The sequence below is a fragment of the Oxyura jamaicensis genome, chromosome Z (assembly GCF_011077185.1).
Source record: "Oxyura jamaicensis isolate SHBP4307 breed ruddy duck chromosome Z, BPBGC_Ojam_1.0, whole genome shotgun sequence".
NCBI classification, from domain to species: domain Eukaryota; kingdom Metazoa; phylum Chordata; class Aves; order Anseriformes; family Anatidae; genus Oxyura; species Oxyura jamaicensis.
Genome location: NC_048926.1, coordinates 9,690,565 through 9,712,190, shown reverse-complemented (window position 1 = coordinate 9,712,190; position 21,626 = coordinate 9,690,565). Strand labels below are relative to the sequence as shown.

At 53.8% G+C, this 21,626-nt stretch overlaps 1 protein-coding gene across 7 annotated transcripts in view; it reads right to left on the bottom strand.

Annotated features, from left to right (window-relative positions):
• CNTFR (ciliary neurotrophic factor receptor) overlaps positions 1–21,626 on the bottom strand; it is a 176,848-nt gene that overhangs the window by 113,127 nt on the left and 42,095 nt on the right. For 4 of the 7 annotated variants that reach the window (XM_035309800.1, XM_035309811.1, XM_035309799.1 and 1 more), the window contains exon 2: positions 18,796–18,906. In XM_035309800.1, the coding sequence (XP_035165691.1) occupies positions 18,796–18,906 (111 nt within the window). Of the gene's footprint in view, positions 1–2,628; positions 2,828–6,967; positions 7,123–18,795; positions 18,907–19,380; positions 19,443–21,626 lie in introns of those variants that run through there. The other 3 variants (XM_035309810.1, XM_035309802.1, XM_035309808.1) reach the window with 3 other exon arrangements.

Genomic DNA, 21,626 nt, shown 5'->3' with positions numbered 1-21,626 from the left:
AATGCAGCACCATATTCTCATAGCATGGGCAAGTTTCAGAAGTGCCTTCAGGACACCTGGTACCTAACTAGAAATGAATGCAATGACACTGGGCTGCAGGCTTCGCTGAGAGACAAGGTCTGGGTGTGGATGCTAAATCAGCTGTTAATCCCATATCCCAACAAGAGGCATTTCTCTTGCATCTAGGCTTTGCTTTTCTGATACTGCAAAGAAAAGCCTGGTTCCATCTGATGCTGGCTTGTTCTAAAGCAGTGCAAATACTGACTACGCTGCCAGTCTGTCCTGCAGGGGTGGCATTTCGCTTCCCTGAACTGTACCCGTTTTGAGAAATACAAAAATGACTTGTGAGAAAAAATGAAGTGCACGGGACAGGAAAAACAACAACAACAACAACAACAACAACAAAAAAGGAGGGAGCTGGGGAAGTGTGGTGGTGGTCCCCAGAGGAGCAGTAAGGAGGGAGAAAGAGCGGATTTGCTTTTAATGTCTTCCCTGAGAAGACATCCCGCGGCTTCGTCTCAGCCCCCCGCCGCCGCTAACGCAACACCCCCAAGACACGATCCTCCGCAGGAAAGCAAAGGGGGCGACAGGATCTGCTGCCAAACCCTCGCGTCTCAAAGAGGGGGGCGAGAGGAGAGAGCGGAAATGAAAAACAAATCCCGGAGCCGGGGATGTGCCGAGGGGCGGCTGCGCCGCGGCGTTATCCCTGTCGGCAGGGTGGGCTCTGCGGGAGAGGGGATTAACCGCTGGCATCCCGAGGAGCCGGCTGGGGGGAGAGGGGAGCAGCTCCGAAAGGCAGCAGGAGGGCAGGTCCTGCTGGGACGGTTTGATCCCGGGGACGGCAGGGTTGGCCGAAGGACCGGTGGGATCTGGAGGAGGTGAACCCCGCACCATGCGTCCGTGCCTGCCCCGTCCGAGGTAGGGGGAGTGAAAGGGATGCACGTGGAGGAAGGAAGAAAGAAAGAAGAGGGGAGATGATGGCATTGAAATATAGATGAGATGAGATGGCTGTGTAGACACTTTTAAACCTACCGAGATGGGAAGACACAAATAACCAGGTCCCCATGCACCATTAGCACATCACTTATTAATCACCCATTAATGAAAGGGTTGCAGATAGAGTCCCATCTTCTCCTTCTACGCTATTTTTTTTGGTGATTTTTCCTCCCCTCTCCAATTTTGTGCCAAGAAATCCCTCCTAAAGGCAACACCAGAGAGTTGTGCTTTCATTTCTCTTTTTCTTCCTTTCAACCGGAGCTTTAAAAGAAACAAACACAAGCAGAATCATCTCCGCAGCAAGTTTCCCTCTGGTCCTTTTTTTACCATTTCCTCCACGTAGGACTCGCTGCACACCGATGAAAGCCCAGAGCCCCTTTGGAAACTTGCACGCAGCTCCTCTCCGCAGCTCTGCCTACAAAAGCACATTCAAACCTCTAACCTTTTTTATTCCAGGCAAATTATTTGCAAAGTGAGCACAAGCCCCCAAGAACACATTACGGCTCTGTTACTATCTGCTGAATAGCTTCAATGGGCCAACAAGTTGCTTGCAAAATTATCTGTTTTTCACCCATAACCTCCACGGCTGACTGCTTCTCATGCCATGGGCAAGGCACCAAAATAATAATTCTGAATTGGTGTTGAAAATAACAGTACCTCCTGCCAATGCTAATGGGTTGCAAGGTAGGAGTAGCCACGCAGCCCTTTGCTCAGGTCAGAGATACGGCTTGCTTTTTGGATTCAGTAATAATTTCAGCAAAATCATGGCCACAAGAGATGCAGTTTTGAAAGGAGTCAAGCAACTCATCACTCCGCTATTTATAAAACTTTTAAAACAGGCGTACAAACATAAAAACACCCCCCCACACACACCACACACGCTCGTACACATACCACCTTATTTGATCAGACCTCATAAAAACCAGATGCTATCTTGGAAACTAACTTCCTTGGGAAAACAAACTGTCTGTAGTAAATCCCTGGGCCGGCACAGGCAGCTGCCCCGGTGCGCTGTCTGCACGAGGGTTGATGCTCTGCCTGTCTGAGGACACACAGGGGCAGCCTTAAAGCTCTCTGCAAAGCTCCTCGGAGCCGCAGGAAGCGGCGAGATGTCAAGTAACCGCTAACGGGGAGCTGGACTTGGTGCCGGGGTTCGGGGTGACGGAGGCAGCGGAGCAAAACTAAACAAAAAATAAAATAAATACGGATGTCAGCAGGTTGTCAGTGTCTCAGAGGCACCATAACAAAACGCGTGCAGCGCAGGGCTGGCGGTAGAGCGAACAAAGGGCTGGGTGACAGCAGAGGCTCTGTGCCGCGGGGCTGTCAGCGCCCGGAGGTGGCTGGGGCTGGAGCTGGCGAGCAGGAGGGGACACGTCCAAGGTGGTGCACCCCAACAAGCACAGCCCGGAGCTGCTGCGTGCTCCATCGTGTTGCCATCAGGGACGTGGCCAGCACGGCACGGGCTGGGCTCCTGCACGCTTACCCGGGGTCTCCCCGAGAAATGGGTGCTCGCTCCCTCGGTGTGGAGGGGTGCCTGACCTGGGTGTTTTGGCAAAGGGGAGGAGGTGGAGCTGTTGGAGGGGTCACGAGCACCCACAGCTGTGCAAAGAGCCCTCCGAGGAGGTGACTTACCTTGGCCCCCTCCAAGATCCTCTCAGAAGCTTCTTCCCAGCCCAGAGACAAGGACGAGCACTTTCCCAGCACGGCAGAGACTCGAGCTGCCGTCCCAGACCAGTGCTTAAATGTGTTGGCTTGGGATAGGACCGAGCACCGACAGTCACCGTCAGCCCAGCCCAGCCCACAGAGTTTGCTCCTCTGTTTTAAATCTTGGATTTATCCGTGTGATCAAATCTAGCTTTCCTGCCAACAGGCAAGCTGCTGCAGGGACCGCGGGCCAGCGCAGCCCCACGTGGCACGGTGCAGGATGCTGCTGCAGCTTTGGTCTCGTCCCCCATCACGGCATCCCCCCAAAAAGCCACACGTGCCCAGGCGGCAGCGCACGGACCAGGACAGCAAGCCCAGACCCTTCTCCCACGCCAAGCCCAGAGCTTCTAGCAGAGGCAGCGCAGGCTGCTGCCCTCTCTTAAATCACCCCGGGTGACAGAGAAGCCACCAACCAGCTCCGTCCCAAAGCAATCCCAGGGGCCTGGACGAGCGTCCGGCATTGCACAACCCGGCGCAGCAGCCCAGGAGGGGTCCAGCATCCAGTTGGACGCGCAGGAGGAATGCGAGGCCCCGATCCAGGAAAGCACATGCTGATCTTTCAGCACCCGAGTCCTCCTGACCCCTGTCATCTAGAGGAAACTAACTTCAGATGGCGAGGGAGAGAGGAAGGGAGAATTATCCGCGCCGGAGCCGGGGGGAGCGGGATGCCTCGGGGCAAGCTGGCCGGAGGTCGCACAGGAAAACGCCGTGTCGGAGCCTGGACGTGAACCCGAGTGCTGGCAGGTCCAGGCCCGGTCCCCAAAAGACCTTCCCTGGCGCTGCAGGCAGGAGAGGAAGAGAAAGCTCTGGCCAGTGACCCGGGAGGCGCGGGCTCTGCTCCGGGCCCCGCAGCAGCTTCCAGCCTGGGGAAGGGTGAAGGTGTTCCCAGCTCGGCCCTCCCCATCTCCAAATGAAGGGAAACTCTGGTTTTCTGCTAGTTTGCCTCCCCAGATTGTCCAGCGTGGGCAATGGAAAGAGTCTGTAGGCCCTACAGTAAATAAAGACAGAAGGGTATATAATCCTGTATTTTTCAGAGGTGGGAGCAAGGAGGAGGAGGGGGGACCCATCGAGATCTCTAAGCCTTTATTTCCGCAGCCTCCCTCAGACTGTTTCCTCCCATATTTTTGTGCTACTTCAACCAACATTTATTTTTGGAAAAAGAAACCAGAACAAATGACAATAAATGCAGGGGAACTGCTGGGAGAGCTCTGGTTCCTGGCGGGGCTCTCCCAACACCACCGAAGCCCCGAGCCCATTCCTGCGCTGCAGGAGAGAGGGAACGGTGGCAGCAGCAGGGTCCTGGGCTCGGGGCGACTTCTCATCACGTGCAGAGATTGGATCCAGATGCAGAGAGGGGACGGGGAACCACGGGAAATCCCCAGGCAGGGGGAAACACGCAGGGGAGACTGAATTCAACTGCTGCAGGGTTAGGACCGAGGATGCTGTCGTAGGAGGAAGCACTGAGCGCGCCAGAGAAGGCAGCACCCACAGCCACACAAAGTCCCAGTACTCTGAGGGTACTCATGTCACACATGGATGTGTTTTCAAGTGCACAGATCATGTTTTCAAGAGTCTCAGCTTGGAGACCCCTCTTCTCCCTCCCCAAATAGGAGTTTGCAAGGGATGAGAATCTCTGGCAATTAATGCAGATGGAAAAAATAGCCTAAATATTTCACTGAATCAGAAAAATAAAAAAGAGAAAGGGCCCTGCAACATGTTACTTCCTGCCTGCCATTAGGTGCCCCATCTTAGAATGATCCAACAGTCAAACCATCACGGGAAACCCCAGCAGCAACCACAGCAGCTTTTCTTCTCCAAGCCATTTAGCAAGCTTTGGAGACACCTTCCAATGCAAAACACTTTAAAGGGTCAGCTCAAGATGATGAAAACTGAAAAAAACACACACCCCCCAAAAAAGAAAAACCTCTTTGCTCAACTGCAAATACAGGCATGAGAACATGGTTGACCCAAGCCATCAATGCCAAGGTGATGTGAGCCGATGGCATCCCTTGCTAACCACCATAGGCTGAGCATGTCTTTATTTCACCTCAGATCCCTAATGGAGTCTCCTAGGTTGTTTTGTCACCCAGGACTGTATAAAGTTTATTAAAAAAAATAAAATAATAATAAAAAGACAAGTATGTTGCAGTCACTATCCTGAGTCAAAGCTCCTGGCCACACATCAAACAATACCGAACGCACGTATTTCCTGAACAGGGCAAGACAAGCCAAAACAGCACAAAAGAGGGAGCCAGACCGTGCAGAAGAGAAATGGGCAGGCAAAAACAAACAAACAAACAAATCTATTTTCTTCAGACAGATTTCAGGAGACAGTTCTGACAAGCCATATATTACATCAAAGGCAGGGGCCATCTCTTGCCAAATCTGAGCGGCCCTGACCCGGTGCCCCCCAGACCGAGCCCTTGTTCTAGCAGAGCAGAGGGTTAAAGTCCCGATTACAGAATTGGAAACACAGTTACCCAAGAGAAATATAAACCAATTACAAAAAAAGCCAAAAACACAATTCCAGATTATATTTAACACTCAAATTCCTCTTTAATTGCTCCAGTGTCTCAGCCAGCTTGCAGGGGAGGAGCAGGGACTGGCAAATTAGCTCCCCCCCAGCGCCGCTTCCCCCTGGGGAGCTTTCCGAATTTACATTCCCATTGTGTTCTTTAATTAGTGCATTCCTGCAGCTTTTCTGAGAGTCCCAACACTTCCAGGGCCATGGCAGTACTTTATAAATAATACGGGAATATTCACTGTATGTGCCTTTCGCTCCTCCCAGCATCCCGGTGGCTGTCCGCTTTCACGGGGACCACACACGGTCCCCAGCAGCCCACCGCTGCCAGCCCCAGAGGTGGCTTTTGTGGGGGATCTCGGTGACCTCCTCCTTCTCCTTCTCCCACCTAGCATCTTATCTGGGGTCCCACCATCCCGCACAAGTGATGGCTTTCTCCCAGGCAAATTGCTTTGACTTGTGGGTGTCCCGGCATCGTGGTCCTCGTGCTGGTGAGAAGGGCTGGGATGGCACCTCCAGAGAAGGTCCCATGGCCCTTTGGCTGTGCCATGGCTCAGGAATGTCCAGCTTGACACCAGCAGCCATGTAATCCTGATTCCCTGGCAGCCACAAGCTGCTTCTCTGCACCAAGACCTGGGCAATGCCTTCCAGCCTGAGATTTCTGTTCCCCTAGGGAGGCACGATATACCTTTGTGGGGACCAAAAAACGTGGAAAAATGTATTTAATCTTTAGTAAATCAGCTGGTTGTTGCCCAGAATTGGGGTCTAGGCAGAGCCTAGAACCACTCATTACCCAACATGCTGGGAAAGCCGCCAGCACCTCCAGCCACACCAAGGTTCCCCCCATAATAAGCCTAAAAATCTGAACGGGAACCAAGTCCGAAGCAAAGACAGCTCAGCCCAGCCGTACATCTCAGGCTCCAAACCAACGTTTTCCCAAGCCTCATTAGGGATGATTTATGAAGGCTGACACCATCATTAACCTCTGACCACGTCCCCACTGCCTGCAGGGCACTTCGCAGCCTGCCCGGACCGTCCAGCAGCACAGTGGGTGGATGATTGCAGTTTTATCCACCCCGCCAGCACAGCTGGGTGCTTGGAGGGGGACTCGTGGCATTGCCAACCCCGCCGGGAGGAATGCACCTTCCCGAGAGCTGGCCAAGGGGACGAGCCCTGCAGGCAGGCACGGAGCAGCTTGGCATGGGCAGCGGGCACTAACAACCCACCATGTGCAACCCCATCTGGTTCTGACACGTCCATTATTCAAAGGCATTTGGCAAAGACCTTGGGCAACTCGTTGCCAGTGTCGGGGTCAGTTCACAAGCTCATGAATTCCCAAACTATTCTCTGTTTGTGCTCACAGCCGAGCAGTGAATAGGATTTTGGCAAATTTCAAGGGAGCTAGTGTTTTCTAAAAACACCTGCTTTGGAACCTGCAAAATCCCCAAAATTTCCATCCCCATTTCAGGCACACATCTAGCTGGAAAAAAAATGAAAATTTGTCTGCAACTACACAGACTGACAGCACGTAGCAGCTCAGTACACGAGGGTGGGAAAATCCCCTGCCTTTTAGCAATTTCCCAATTTCATGGCTGATCTTGTGCCATCACAGACCCTGAGCCAGGGGTGCAAGCTTCAGCTCACCCTTCCCACTGGTTCAGGGGTGGAAACGAGGCAGAGCAGAAGAAGCTCCTGCTCTGGGCCCATCCCCAACAACTGCCGAGCATCTCTTATCCTGCTTCCAACAAGTGGGGGATAAAGGATGTCCCCAGCCCCACAGTGACACCCTGGGGCCACACTCGCTGGGCAGGATGACAAGCGGTCATGCTGCCACCGAGGCAGCTCTCGGGAACCTTGGAGAAGGAGCGGGAGGAGGCGCACATGTGGGAACGGGAGATGGGTCTTGCTCAGAGACAGCTCTGTGCTTTTGGCAGGGCTCGAGGGCATTTGTTTTGAAGCTGTGTTTACATGCCTTTGATCAGACGTGTTTAACTTTCCTGGTGCGTGACAGCAGCAAAACAAGTTTGATACAGGGATAATGAAACACATTGTGCGCCCGAACGTGTAATCGGCTCTAACGAGGCTGTGCACACCGGCCACTCAAGCTGCAGGCAGAGGGGGCGAGCTGGACACATGGGAGATGCATCATCACGATGCCAACCCCGTAAGGGAAAGCACTAACCCAGGGGTTGTCCATGTGCAGTGTGCCCCAAGGAGAGGCAAAACTCCCTCCAGCATCGTGGGGAGCTCTTCCTCACCAGCTAAAGCAGGGGCACCATGCAGGGCTCAAGGCTCGCCTGCAGCAGTGCCCCAGGGCACCGGTATTGAGCTGCCCCCGTTTCTTCCAACCTGTGAGGATCTCTGCAACTCCTGAAGTCGGAGCTGCCTTTTGAGAGATGCTCGGAGAACAAAAAAAAAAAAAAAAGAAAAGACAGCTTTCAGCGATGCTCCTAAAATAGCCTCTCCCCGAAACGCTATGCCACACCTGGCACAATTATCAAGGACGTTCGTGCATATGTTTAGACCGACTGGACCACTAAACACCCTGCTGGCATTTCAAGCCTCCCAAGGCACTAAAAGCTTCCTCCCAGCGCGCCAGCAAAGCACACAGCGCTGCCGGCATCCTTCGGAGCAGGAGGATGGCACCGGGGCTGCGCACACAACCATCAGCAAAGCAGCATGGGGAGCATTTCCCGGCAGTGCAGTGCAAAGGGCAGCGCCCTCTGAACTGGCCTTGGCATGGGGCAAAGCCTTAGCACACACAGGGGCTGCTCCCACCGAGGGATCTGGAGGCAATCGTCGCATTTTGGAGGTTAAAGGAGCTGTGGAGGAGTGTGGATGCTGAGCACGCAATGCCACCAGCTTCTGCTAGAGAGCAAACCCAAGCATATTAAATCTACCAGTGCAAATGCAGGCAGCGGGACTTTATAATACGGCCCCTTGCTGACCATGCTTCAAGATGAGAGATGCCACCGTTTCTCCGTGCTTAGCGCAGCAAACGACTGAAGCATGCTGGCACAAGAGGTTTCCTAATGGCATGCCACCTCGCTACGCAACCTGTCAAGCCAAGGCAGGCTTGTGCAGCAGAGTTCAGTTGGCGATAGAGGGGAAGTGAATACTCAGCTGTGATAAATATTTAACGTGCTTTTAGTCCTGAAGAAGTGTAGCACTGAGGCCATCATCCTGTAAGTGAAAACCAAGGCTGATTAATGGGGGAAGGTACTCCCATTTATGGGAGGTTAGGATCAATCCCAATTCTCAGCTATTTGTTGAATCTTTAATGCTCTTTTTCGAGAGCAGAGTTCCTTGGTGAAGGGCAGCATCCTAATAAGGCTGCTTTAACGGCACGGATGTTAAGGGGGTATAAATAAAGGTCCTCTGTGAACAAAATAATAAACAATGAGATGAAAAAGGAAGGTTTCACGTGGTCACTGCGTTTGCCTGGCTTGGAAAAACAGCTCTGAGAAGACGCCCTCTTTCCTGGAGGGTGGGTTTGCCTCTTCCAGAGCCTGTCCTGCCATCGCAGAGCTGAGCTCAGCATCGCCCCCAGACCCTCCCCATGCCAGGCCAGAGGAGCCTGGCTGCCTGCAAAGCGAGGAAATCTTCCCAGGCTTTCAGCAAGCAGGTGCATTAGCTACCGGCATGCCGGGAGAGGAAAAGCAGCTGAGTGACAGCAAGGAGAAGCTCGCCAGCCAGGCGAGATGCATCCAGCCGGGTCTTCCTCCACCACTCCCTAGCGTTTCCAGCCCAACAGCCCACGCTTGATCCTTCCACCTCCCTCCTTCCATGCTGGGAAGATCTCCCCCATTTCTTCCACACCTCAGCCCTCTTCTCAGCCCAGCAGTTTCACCACCTCGTGCTCCACCTTTTCCCCCTCTGCAGCAAGGTGGCCCTATGCCATCACCCATCTCAGCAGCCAAGACAAACCCCCCACCTCTGCCCTTATACTGGTCTCAACCACATCCCCTCTCATGCTCTCCAACACTCCCCTCCACTCCCCTTTCTCCAGATCACCCAGTGTGAACAGACTCCTTGCACTTACAAGGCACATCCTGGGGGCGCATCAATGAGAGCATCCCCATTTGCCCCTTTTTAGGTCATCACATCACCATCCCACAACCCGTGCCCATTTCCCCTACGGAACTGACCCCTTCTGCTTGGCTCCACCTCACCGTCCAGCAGGGACCGACCAACAAAACCCTCCCTGTGCTCGCTGACCATCCCTCCCTCGCCAGCACAAGGGACAGAAGCAGGGCCACAGCCACAAGCCTGGTAATGAAGACGAAGAGCCAGGCAGCCTGGCCACCCCTCCCCAGCTGCCCGTGCCTTTCCGCTTGCATTATTCCTCCTGCTTGTCTGAATCAGCATCAGCCCCTTCCCAGCCGCGAGGACCCACGCTGCTCCTCTCGCCCGCAGCCCATACCCAGCATGGAGAGGCCAAGGGAGGCACGGAAGGGAAGGGATGAGGAGGTGAGCTGGGAAATGCAGAAGAGAAGGGACAAAGACTTCACTACAGAGGGGACACCAAAGATGCCCGGTGCAGGCTCCCACACACGCCGAGGGCTGGCACATCCCTGCTGAGCCCCACGGATCTGATCCGATGTCAGCTCAGTGATCAGAGCTGAGCAGCAGCGCTGGCTTCTCCCGGGGGTGTGGGGGACACAAGGGCCCTGCTACCCCAAGGTGGGAGCCCAGAACGTGCCCAGCCCTTGGAGCTTTGCATCTTCCTCCACCCTGCAAGGGGACCAAATTCAAAACTTCCCTTTTGGAAGAACAAGGCGACAAGGCGAGTGCCACGCATCTGTCCTTGCTATACGGCACACCTCAAACATAATTCCCCGCGTGTCCACGAGACCTGCAGAGGGATGCTGCGAGCCGCTCTCTGCCTGCCCTCGGCACGCTGCCCTAGGCGTGCTCAGCACCTTCCCCCTCGCCATCCCAGCAGAAGGCAGGGATGTTCACCTGCATCCCGCAGGCGGAGCCCCCGTGCAAACCAGCGTCATTAGGATGAAGATCGGAACTGGAGAGGAGCAGCTGCATCCCCAGAGGGATGGGATTACATCTGGCTCCCCTGCAGGACCCCTCAGGACCCCACATACCTTCTGCCAGGCCGGACGGACCGACCACACGGCTACGCCGAGCAGAAGGATGCTCCCAGCGCAGGGAAGGCACAACCAAGCCCTAGTCCTCAGCCAACCCACCCAGGTGCCCTGGCTTCTCTCCCCAAGCCCAGAAAAGCCTCTGGCAGAGCCAGGCGGCCGGGAGGATGACGGAGACAGGGCTGCTGTTGTTTACAGGCCGCTGGCAATGGCGCTGCGCACCCCGCATCCCTCCCCCAGCCAGGAGCCAGCTCCAAGAAAGGAAATTACACGAGCCAGAAGGTTTGATGGAATGAGCCCATTGGGCGGCTTGAAGATAGCTATTAATGGAGAGCTTTCTCTAATTGCTTTTGTATAATCTGGGGCTGCTAGGCGGAACTGGGTAATAAATGAAATCCAATTACATTTTCTCTCAGTATTTATTTTATTAAGTAGAATTCATCAGCTGATGAAGGGCCCCTCGAGGTAATGGCTCATGACCTAGTGGAAGGCACTTTTTTTTTATTATTATTATTTTCCCCACTTGGGGAAGCAGATAATTCAGTTCCCCAGCAGAGGCAGACTGCTCCCCCCCCCTACATCCTCACAGGATGGGTAGGTCCCGGGGCAGGGGTCACCACGCAGGATGGTCACAGGGTGCCTAGAACCCACACCGCCTCTCCAAGCAGCATCCCTGCTCCTAGTCCTGGAGCCCTGATGGGCACAATAGACAACCAAACCTCGTCTTCAGAGCACCAGGCAGAACAGAGATGGATCAGTGGTGCACAGCTTGCATGGTGTGGTCCAGAGTGATGCAGCAAAGATTATTCCCTCTGGGATGGAGCAAGGTTCAGTGTCTCTTGGCCCATGTCTGCTTTACTGGAGGCTGCAGATTTTGGTGCCAGCACCATTTCCCTTGGATCGATGCGCTGCACAGGGCAGTGCTTTGGCTTACAAACTTTGGGCTGATAGAGGATGCGCTTGGCAAAACCCAACCGGCTGTGAGCACCAGGAGCTCAGCTCCATCAAACACAGCTCTGCAGTCCAACACACCCATAGGGACCAGCCTCACATTGCTCTGCTACAAGGCACCCAAACCATCCCTGGGACAGGAGCAGTGCCTTAAGGACACCGAAAGCATCAGCCTTGCACGGATGCACCCAGCCAAGCCTTGTGCTACTGCTTGTGTGACAGCGTCAGAGGACAGGGCATGCCGATGATGTTCAGTGGTGGCATCGCTGTGATGTCCTCTGGCTCCCGAGCAGGGTTTGGGGAAAGGCAGGGGTGGCTCTGCTGGAGCACAGAACCCAGGCAGTGGCACCAGGGTCCGTCTCTGGGGACAGGGACAGCAGCAAAACCCCAGCACAGCGCAGGTCGGGAGCAGAGCACGAGGTCTCTGCTCACTTGTCCAAGCTCCAGCTGGCATCCCCATGGGGCAAGGGTAGCCAGTATGGAACAAGCCCCTTCCTCCTCTTCTCCCAAGCAGAAACGTGGCTGTTGGCCTTTTCTTCACCCCTCTTCTCACCCAGGTACTGACTGACGTTGGCCCCTGCTCCCAGCCCTCGCGCTGACATCAGCGGCTCACGCAGCTCTCCCTGCCACCTTGTCATACAAGCGATTTATCACCCGCCAGTGAGCACTCGTTACAGACGACAGACTCCAGCCTCCATTAATTAATGGGAAATACTTACAGAGGCATACACACACGCACAGATCTGTCTGAGCGATTTCCTACAGCACCTACCACGAGCGCTGGCGAGGGGAGTGGTGGCAGAGGTAGTGAGGAAAAAGCAAAGAATCAACACAACCGGGCAAAAACGAGGCACACAAGTGGCAGGGAGAGCAGGATTTATTTTCCTCAGCTAGTAAGGAAGTGGCCCTTGGCAACCCAACGTGGCTCAGCCTGCAGATGAGCGGCACCGAACAAAACCCCAGGCTGAGCCCTCGCAGCGCTGGGCGAGCAGCAAATAAAAGCAGCAAGGGTTCACGCCGAGCCCTGCGAGAAGTGCCATGCTCCCCTGTGCTGCTGCAGAAGCCAGGCACGGAGGGTGAGGAAAAAAAAAAAAAAGGTTTTCAGAGGGATCTTCTGAAGCTTGTCTGGCTTTTTGATTGTGGAAGAAAACCTAAAACCGGTTTGAAATGAGATCTAAACACTGTGTCAAAACCCAGCGCTTGATCTTTTTTCACAAGTGGGCTTTCACTTTCTTCATCTGAGGCTATTTGCCAAACACAACACAGAAACACAAGCTATTCCTGTTAATCCAAAGCTATTTTTCACTAAATATGCGATTCATCTGAAACCTTTCTGCCCAGCTCTGCTTTAGGAGAAGCTATCTGCTGAGCCGCCCAGGCAGGATTTATGCTCAAATGAGCATTCATGAGTAACAAACTGGATTCATACAGAAACACATCATCAATAAATCTGTCAGTCACTTCTCCTGCCCTCAGTACAGGGCTGAAACCCCGAGTAACTACTCAGCACTTCATCAACCTTTACTCCAGCAAAGTCTGGGCAGGAGACCTCAGGATTTAGCCTACTGATTGCTTACCGTTGTTTGCGATGCCCCGTGTAGGTTAGAGATGCTCCCTTCAAGCAAGATTAAATACCTGGCTTACAGCACTGGGATTCGGGGGAACATACATATTTTTATTTCAACCAGCACAGGAATACACCAGTCGAATTGCCCCATGCAACAGCCCACGGTGGTGCAAGGGCAAGCTGACCCCCTGCCTCGCTGCCAGGCAGGGCAGCACACAAAAATGCTCCCCCTTGGGCTGCCCCAGGGCTGTGGCAGCACATTTCTGCCTGTTAGAAGCAGTTTTGTCTCTCTGCCTCTCTCTCCTCGCCTCCGGTAGAGTCTTGTTGCAAGAACAATGGAGTGACAGCTTCCCGGCAGCGCCGAGTCGCATCCCTGGCTCAAAGGCAGCCTTAATACCTCGCTGCTCCCGAGCCTTTCAGTTTTCACGTCCGTTTGAAGTTAAGCTGATCTAACTTGGGTGAGTGGGCGCAGACGGAGGCGCTCAAGCGAAGCGCGGCGCAGCGGGGCTGCCGCGGGCGCTCGGCAGCGGGGCCGACACCGCTCCGGCCGAGGGACAATGCTCACTGCCCGTCTTCCCCAGGCAGCGGCAGGTACATTAAAGATGTTACAGGATATTAAGATAGGCAGAAGCAAGCATCCTGTCCCATCAGAGGGCGTGCCTGGGACCTTGCTGCTGATGCCTGAGCTGGGATTCGGCAGCCCTGGGCAGAAGGGAGCTTTGAGAAAAGGAGGTCTGCTGCACACCTCGGAGGAGCTGGGTGGGTTTGCTCCGTATGGCACTGGTTGTGGGAGGATTTTGCTGTTTGCTGGTGCAGAGCTAAGAGCAGGGACCACCCCCCAACCCACTGCAGGCTAGGGATGGGGCATACTTTGAAGGGGGATGGAGTCTCACTTTGTAAGGCTGCTTCTCCCTGCAGGTACTGCCAAGCCACCCAGCACCTAGGATAAGAAAAAAAAAAAAAAAAAAGGCCCTGGGCAGCTAAAACCCTGCAATTCCCCTAGAAAGAAGCATCCCACAGAAGTACATAGCAGCTCAGGAGGGGTGGAAACCTAGATTTACAGCATCTACACCCAGACACGTGCCCAACCACCAGGTCGGGAGCGTGCTGCTGCCCCGGCCCCGTGGCACACCCGTGCCGCTGGAGGTGCAGGCACACGTGTGGAGGTGGCACGCCGATTTCCCAGGCTTCGCCCACGCAGCTCGCTGGTTTCTGATGCGTGCCCGCCTCCCGCCTTGCTTTATTTCTGCCTCGTGCCCAGCCTCCCCCTCTCCTCTGGGTACTCCTCCTGCTGCCGTTTGTTCCTGTCCTTTATGGCCCTGCCTGCTGTCACTCGCGTAACCTTGCCTGTTTGGTAATTTGTGGCAATAAAGTGTCACTGTGGGGAAAAAATACAGCATCCCAGCGGCATATAAATCTCTGATCCATAAATTGTGCAGGCCCCACGTGCGTGCCCCTCCTTTTTTTATGTAAGCGCAACGATTTAGGGCAAGGGGAAGAAAAAAAAGAGCCGGCAATGTGATCTTAGTGAAGGGCAGCACCGAGCCGTCCTCGTTAGGGGCTGTAATGAATGCCGAGGGGCTGGTGCACGTTGTAAATTGCCCTGGAGCAGTGTGGTCCCAGCACAGGCTGCCTGGAGCTGTCTTGCTGTTAAAAAAAAAAGAGTGGGTCCCCACCAGCACCCCTTCCCCTTGCAGAGGAGGGGACCTGCACGGGGCAATGCAGCGGGTCCCTGCTGTGCACAGAGCCCAGGCTCACTGGGCAGCTCCCACACCAGATGTGCCCCACGTCTGTGTCACCACGAGGGGTGGCACTGCTCTAAGGGGCAGAGCATCCCGCATTTATCTCCAGGAGCTGAGACCCTCAGCGGCTGTACATGTGTGTTCAGAGGGAGTGCTGCCCCTGCTGCTGATGGTTGCTTCTTTTAATTGGAAAACACTGTTTGTCTCCATTAGAGCCCTCATTTACCGAATGATTGTCACGGTCACGCTGCAGCTGAGCAGTAAAAAGCCACCTCCAGCACTCCTGCCGCCTCTTGCCCCAGCTCCTGTGCCAGACCCCACAAGCCATCCCTCTGCCACAGCCATCAGGGCCTCACCTGCCACCCATCACACAAAATAGCAGAAAGCCTTGCATTAAAGCCTCCTCCTGACACCGACATCCTTCTGGACATCTACGGCCCACCTGAGCAGCTAAGTAACATGCCTGCCAATATAAACAACCCAGGCAATGCACATTCCCTAGACAGATAGCTTAGGGAAGTGTCATCACCAGTTGAAAGCCCATATGTGGTTTTGTTACAAAGGTATCTGCTTCCTGTCTTCCCCACTCGTCAAAGGAATATATGGGCAGAGCGAGGCAGCACCCTGGAGACAGGCGAACGCCGAGCGAGAGCAAGGGATGCTCGGAGCGCTCCGCAGAAGCCGTGCAGGTGAACACAGTATGGATGGACACCCTGGGGAGGAGAAGCCTGAGCCTCCCAGGCTCAGGAACGAGGCAGCTGATCAAGAGGATGGGTTGAAATACACAGTCAGGTCTTGGCCCCCAAAGCTGCCCATAAGCCACTGAAGCTTGTTAAAAAAAGAAAAAAAGAAAAGAAAAAAGAAAAAAAGAAAAAAAAAAAGAAAAAAAGAAAAAAAAAGAAAAAAGAAAAAGGAAAGAAACAAGAAAAAAAAAAGAAGAAAAAAAAAGAAGAAAAGAAGGAAAAAATAGGAGAAAAAAAAAAAGAAGAAGAAAATAAAAAAAATAAAAAAAATATAAAAAAATAATAAAAAAAAAAAGAGCACTTGCTGCAAGAACCCACCACCGGGGCACTGTGTGTTGTGCCAACTTGCAATACTCGTCCTTGTCTGGGGAGCCCCAGTGCAAGATGCTAAGCAGAGAAAATCTAGCAGAGGTCGCTGAGTTGGCTGGGGGAGCTATTGAGAAGACTGAACCGGGCTCTTCACAACAACATGTGGCGACGGAATGAGAGGCAGTGGGGTGAAGCTGAAAGAAAAGGCTCCCACTGGATGCATGGAGAAGCTTCTCCCCATCTGGAGGGCCCACAAGCAGTGGAACAGTGTCATTCTTCCTACCTAAAAGGCAGGTCCCTCTTCAGAGGAGGGACAAAGCCCACAGGCAACCATGGGCAACTGTGGGCTGCCGGAGGGATCCACCTCAGCCAGAAGGGAGAACAGATTCCTCTTCAGACCTCTGACAAGTGCCACTAAACACTCCCGAACTGCATAACCAAGCGACAGCACCAGATCTTTGGCAAGACATCTGTCCATCTATAAATAGCCGCCTGTCCTTATCGCGGGGCTTTGATGCGTTTGGGGAGAGCATTTTTTTTTTTTTCCCCTCTCTGCCGAGTCCCAGGCAGCACAGATAATGGGCTTGCATCGATCCAGCTCAAGTATTACTAAACTTCCTACTATCGTGGCAGCGTGCCAGCCCCAAAGAGGACAAGAGAACATGTGTCTGCTCAGAGCCAACCACAAGGAGCAGGCAGAAAATTGCTTTAGACTTGGAAAAAAAAAAAAAAAAGAGGTGCTTTTTGCAGATTTGTAGATCAATCTACAATGTATTTTAGAGGTTTAAGAAAAGTCAATAGAAACAAGATATATCATTGCTGCACAAGAGCCCGAGAAGTATTTCTATTTACGCTGCCACGAGTGCTCTGCTGCAGGCTCGCTTTCCTGCTGCTCGCTGACGTGGTCCTGCATCGCTTCCCCAGCAGCAACGACGAGGCCAGAGGCTCTTTTTTTTCCCTGCTGTGGGTTCACCAGCCCTTTGGCTGTATCTGGTTGGGGTCTGATGCACCCCACAAGTATCACAACCATTCCTTTTGCCCTGTGACCAAGCAGACACGGGCAGCCCCACCGCCACGCTGACCTTGTGGGCATTTCAGGGGTACCCCCTCAGAAACACCACATGTGCACGTGTGTATGAGCATGTACTTATGGTGCAATGGCCTGCCCCCTGAAAATTCATCCCCAGGTGTGTCACAGACTTGTCCCTCCCACGGATACATCTGCCGTGCACCCACTCTTGCACCAGGGTGGCACAGCCTGGGGAAGCCTTGCATGAGCCTCCTTGCAAGCCCTCTGCCCTTCAGCTCCACCACAGAGCACTGTAAGGTATGCAGAGCTTTTTCTCCCTTGCTTTTATTATTATTAAATGAGCCACACGACGTACCTTATTAAACCAGACCTAGATCACTGCTGCCCCTCCCTAGGCCCAGCGTAACACACTAGCCATTAAGCACGCAATTAGCGCGCATCCACAAATCCGCACACGTCGCCCTAATGAGCCTCCAGGCAGTGGGTCCCTCTGGATCCGGCCACAGCCATGGCTGAGCCTCACGAGGCCCAGAAAGCCCTCTCTTTCAGAGAGGAAACCTGGACTGGAAGAGCTGCTCACATGTCTGTGACAGACAGGGGAAGCTGAGGATGCCTGGCTCAAGAGATGTGCCTGCCCCAAAGCCCAGCCTGTGCCATGGGAAAATGGCTCAGTCCACAGCCCTCCCTGCAGCCTGAAACACGTGCAAAAACGCAAGCAGCTTCCCCATATCCCACCCGAGGCCCCTACCCGCTCCCCTGGGACCTGTGTGCTTCCAAACCCCTTCCCATCCCTCTGCCAGGCACAAGCTGCTCTGACAGCACATCGGCGGGGCCAGGCTTTTATTCCTCCGCTGCCGCGTACGGACGGGCGCCAGGGGACGTATCATTCAGCAAAGCCAAGGAAGCAACAAGCAGCGTTAACCATTAGCATGTGTGCACAGAGACCCCTAATAAACTCTTTTTTCCCTCGCTCCCATCTGCTTTGCTCTGGGCCACTAAATCCAATTCAGCAGAGCTCGGAGCTTGTAACGATGCTGCGACACATTTGTCAGATCCCCGACTAGACCCATGGCTAATTTTACAACGCTAATTTATCTCACCATATTACATCGCTTTCATTTCATCCCCCCAGATCCCATTACTGCCAGCGTACCTTGTAGCCGGCGTGTAATAGTAATTGGTATTATTAGCGACGTACCCTCCTCGAGCTGCTCTCTATTTGCGAGCGGCACAGAGACCTGCTGGCAGGTCAAGGATGAGGAAGGGCTGGAAGGGGTCCTCAGCCCACACGGCCCCACCGATGCCACTCCCAGGCAATGTTTATGGCAGAGTTTTGCTGCCCACTCCCTGCTGCTGCCCTTCAGGTGCTGCCCACCCCTGGGGTTTCTAACCTTGAGCTCATCTCAGTGCCCGCATCCAGCTGCGTCCGTATTTGCATTTATGTCCTTGCCTGGGGGTCAGGGGACAGCGATTTGGCCAATTCAGAGCAAAAGGGGCTGCAAAACATCCCTGGGAAATGGGATGCAGGAGAGAGGGCAGCAGAGCCAGGCAGTGAGGGCTCCTGACACTCTGTTTGGGTGAGGTTTCCCCTCCTCGGTGCGAGCTATTGCATTTCCAAGATCAGCGTAATTAAAACCACGCAGTTCTGGCTAAGTGGGAGGCTGCACTAGTCAAACGGTGACAATTTCCCATTTAAGATGTCCTTGCCTGGCATTTAGGAACTTGTTAAATTTTAATTCATCATTCTCATTTTTCAAGCCCAGCAGCAATGAGCACCAGCTTCCCCCGTCCCTGCAAGGCTGAGCGGGACACAGGTCTCCACACAGGGTCCCTTTCCTGCGGCTTAGGAGAAGACCCCAAGCCTCTACAAACGCGATGCTGGCTTATCACAGCCTCATACAAAGCACGTACGCAAGATGGGACAACCCCTTGACCACAACCAGTGGTTGTGGTGGTTTCCTAAGGGGACACAGCCCTGCAGCACCGCTGGAGCAGAGCCAGGGAAGCTGGGCACACCGAGGACGCTGCACCACTCCGTGCAGGGAAGCAGAAAGGGCATCCTCTCTGATGCCCCTTGGATGTGAACTGAGGACAGGTAACGCAGGTAAACAAGCGTTTTAATCCACCTCTCACCTCTCCACCGGTCCAGACTCCTGGGGACGTCCCCAATTTCTCATCAAAGTCCGTGGGCTTCTTCTGGCTGCTCGCGGCCGGCCGATCCTCGCCGCTCAGATCCGTGAGTTTCTGCAACAAAGCAGAACAGACAGGCTGTCAGGTCCTCGGGGGCAGCTCTGCGCTCGCTTCGAGTTTAGGAAACCACCACGGGATGGAAGCATCTGATTCCCAGCCCTGGCAGCCACGGGTAACCAGTGTCAACACAAAGCCAGTTCAGATGCAGAGCCCTCCCATGTGAGCATCCCAGCGCAGACCCAAAGCATGCATCTGCTTAATTGTTTTGATTTGCTTAATTATTTTGATTTAGAGACATTAAATGGGCGGGGGAGGAATACGACAGCTTGGGGCATCTCTAATCATCCCTACAGGAAGACAGCAACTGTCCCTGGCCACAGCTGTGCAGCAGCACTCAAACATCAGCCCAGCACTCAGGCATTTGCTCACAAGTTCTTGTCCTGCCCGAGCTCTTGTCCTGCCACAGAGCCTCACACTCAGAGGCCTGAGCTGCTGAGCCCGGGTGTGTGAAGAGGGAAGCACGCACACCGTTGTGGCACAGACGCCCAGGAGCACAAACAGGCGAGAGACTTTGTGCTGCGCCCGGCGTGCTGCCTAGTGAGGTGGAGTCTGGGGCATTACTGTAACCATCGGTGCCTTGGGTGATGGCAGCAAATATGCTTTTTGTGTTAGACAAACAAATTATCAGCCGAGATCTGGGCTCATTATCTAGCTCTTGTGGCTGAGCTTTTGTTTCCCCCCTCCTTTTTGAACACTTAAAGAAAAAAAATAACAACAACAAAAAAGTCCTATGGTTCTGCATTATTAAAAATGAAAAATAGAAGGAGCCAAACTCCACTGGCAAGAGGAGAGTCTCAGAGTCGCTCCTGTGGAGACGTTTTCCCATGGGCGACTGCAAGCCTGGAACACAACGTGCTTTAATTAGCACCCGAGCCGACGAGCTCCGCCAGAGCCCGCCGCAGGACCCCGTCCAAACCAGGCAGGAGGATGCTGCAGAAACCCAGACTGCAGCCCCTGCCCACCCCCAGCCAGCCATGAAACCCAAATAAACAAATAACCCCCTCCAAAAAAACTCCGCTGGGCGCCTGATTGAGAAACCCTCATTTGCAAAGCGATGGGAAATAATTAAAAAGTTTTCCCAGAGCTTAAAGAAGAGGGAAATGGACCGTTTGTCACGGCGGCAGCGCGCGGCGTACCGCAATTTATCACGCTTGTCAGGTGTCAGCCACCGAGAAATTTAACTCCAGCTGCCCCGGGCCGGACCCCCGCGACACCCCATCACTCACAGGCCACCCTGCCTGCACCCCCAGCTGACAAACGACTGGCGAGGAGGGGAGAGGGCCCCCCTCTGCCGAGCCTGCCATGGTCTTTGCTGCCCACGCAACTTGTATTTCAATTTTTTCTCATGCCAGAGATGGAGCAGAGCAGAGGAAGCCAGGGCAAAGCAAGCGGTGAGGCCAGTGCATCACTGCCTGGGCTGTGTCTATCGTTTGGCAGGGATGGGACAAGGCTGTAGCACGGGGCACCCATGGGTGCTGCATCCTCTGCTCAAGCTGCAGGGATGCTGCTCGTGCAGGCACAGTGTGTTACACTGGTGACAAAGCTCAAATTCACAGCACCTTGGCTGAGATGTCCCTGGGACCTGCTCGCACCTTGAGGATGGACACCTCCTGGTGGGACAAGCAGGGCCCGCAGCCCAGCTTTCTCCATGGATGTGCCTTTCAAGACCCCAATCAGGGCCTCTAAATTGGGGTCAAAGTCAGGCTTTGGAGGAATCCAGCATGTCCAAAGCTGGCCTGCAACTGAAGAACCTGGCTCAGGACACAAGCCTCAAAAAACAGGGGACAGCCCCAGCCACGGCACAGGCAGGCTCACGGGGGGTGCAAACAGCAGCACAGAGCAGGGATGGTCCTGAGCTCCCACCAGGTCACCCAGGACTCAAGGTTCCATGGTCTGGACATGTCACCAAGGTGACACCTGCAGGATAGGGGCTGGCAGAGCTGTCCCCCAGCCTGTCCCCACAACTCACACCCTTGTTTTGGCCATTGCCATAGAAATGAGACACGTTAGGAGGATGCAGTGCAAAAGCAGTGATTGTTTAACCAGGTCCCTCCTGCAAAATCCTGAAGGAAGGCCAGCACCCCTTGCACATCCCTAGCTGCTTCTTTTAGAGAAAAACAAACAAACAAAAAAAAAGCATTTTTACAAAAAATCTCTCCCTATCCACAGCATAAATCAGGGCCATGTGTATCGGGGATCGACGAGTCATTCACCCCGCCAGGAGGACCCCCGAGTTTCCCATCCTCGGAGCATCCCATGCGGCAGGCAGAGCGCAGGCTTTGCGCTCCCCCTTGCTGGGAGCAGAGCAGATCCTGCCGTGGAGCGGAGCCGTGCCTCCGCACACACGCTATATATAATACACCCACTCGCAGCTTGGCGCAGGGAAGGTGGATTTTCGTGGCGTCAGCAAGAAGCAGATCCCCCACACCTGGCCGGGAGCGTTCCCGACAGCGATGCGGCCCGGTCTCATGGCGCAAAGGTACTAGAGTTTCTTCACTACAAGTATTTTTTATTTTTTCTTTTTTTTTTTTTTTTTAAGCTATGGATAAAGTAATGCCTTTTTCTCCCCCAAAGCGTGTTCTGAGAGCAGCTTAAAACCCTTTTTGCTAAATTTTTCCAAAAAAAAAAAAAAAAAAAATCAGCCGGAGGCAGAGACATGCAAAGTTTCAGTCCAAATGGTTAAAGGCTGGCGTAGTTTCAAGCAACTGAAGACA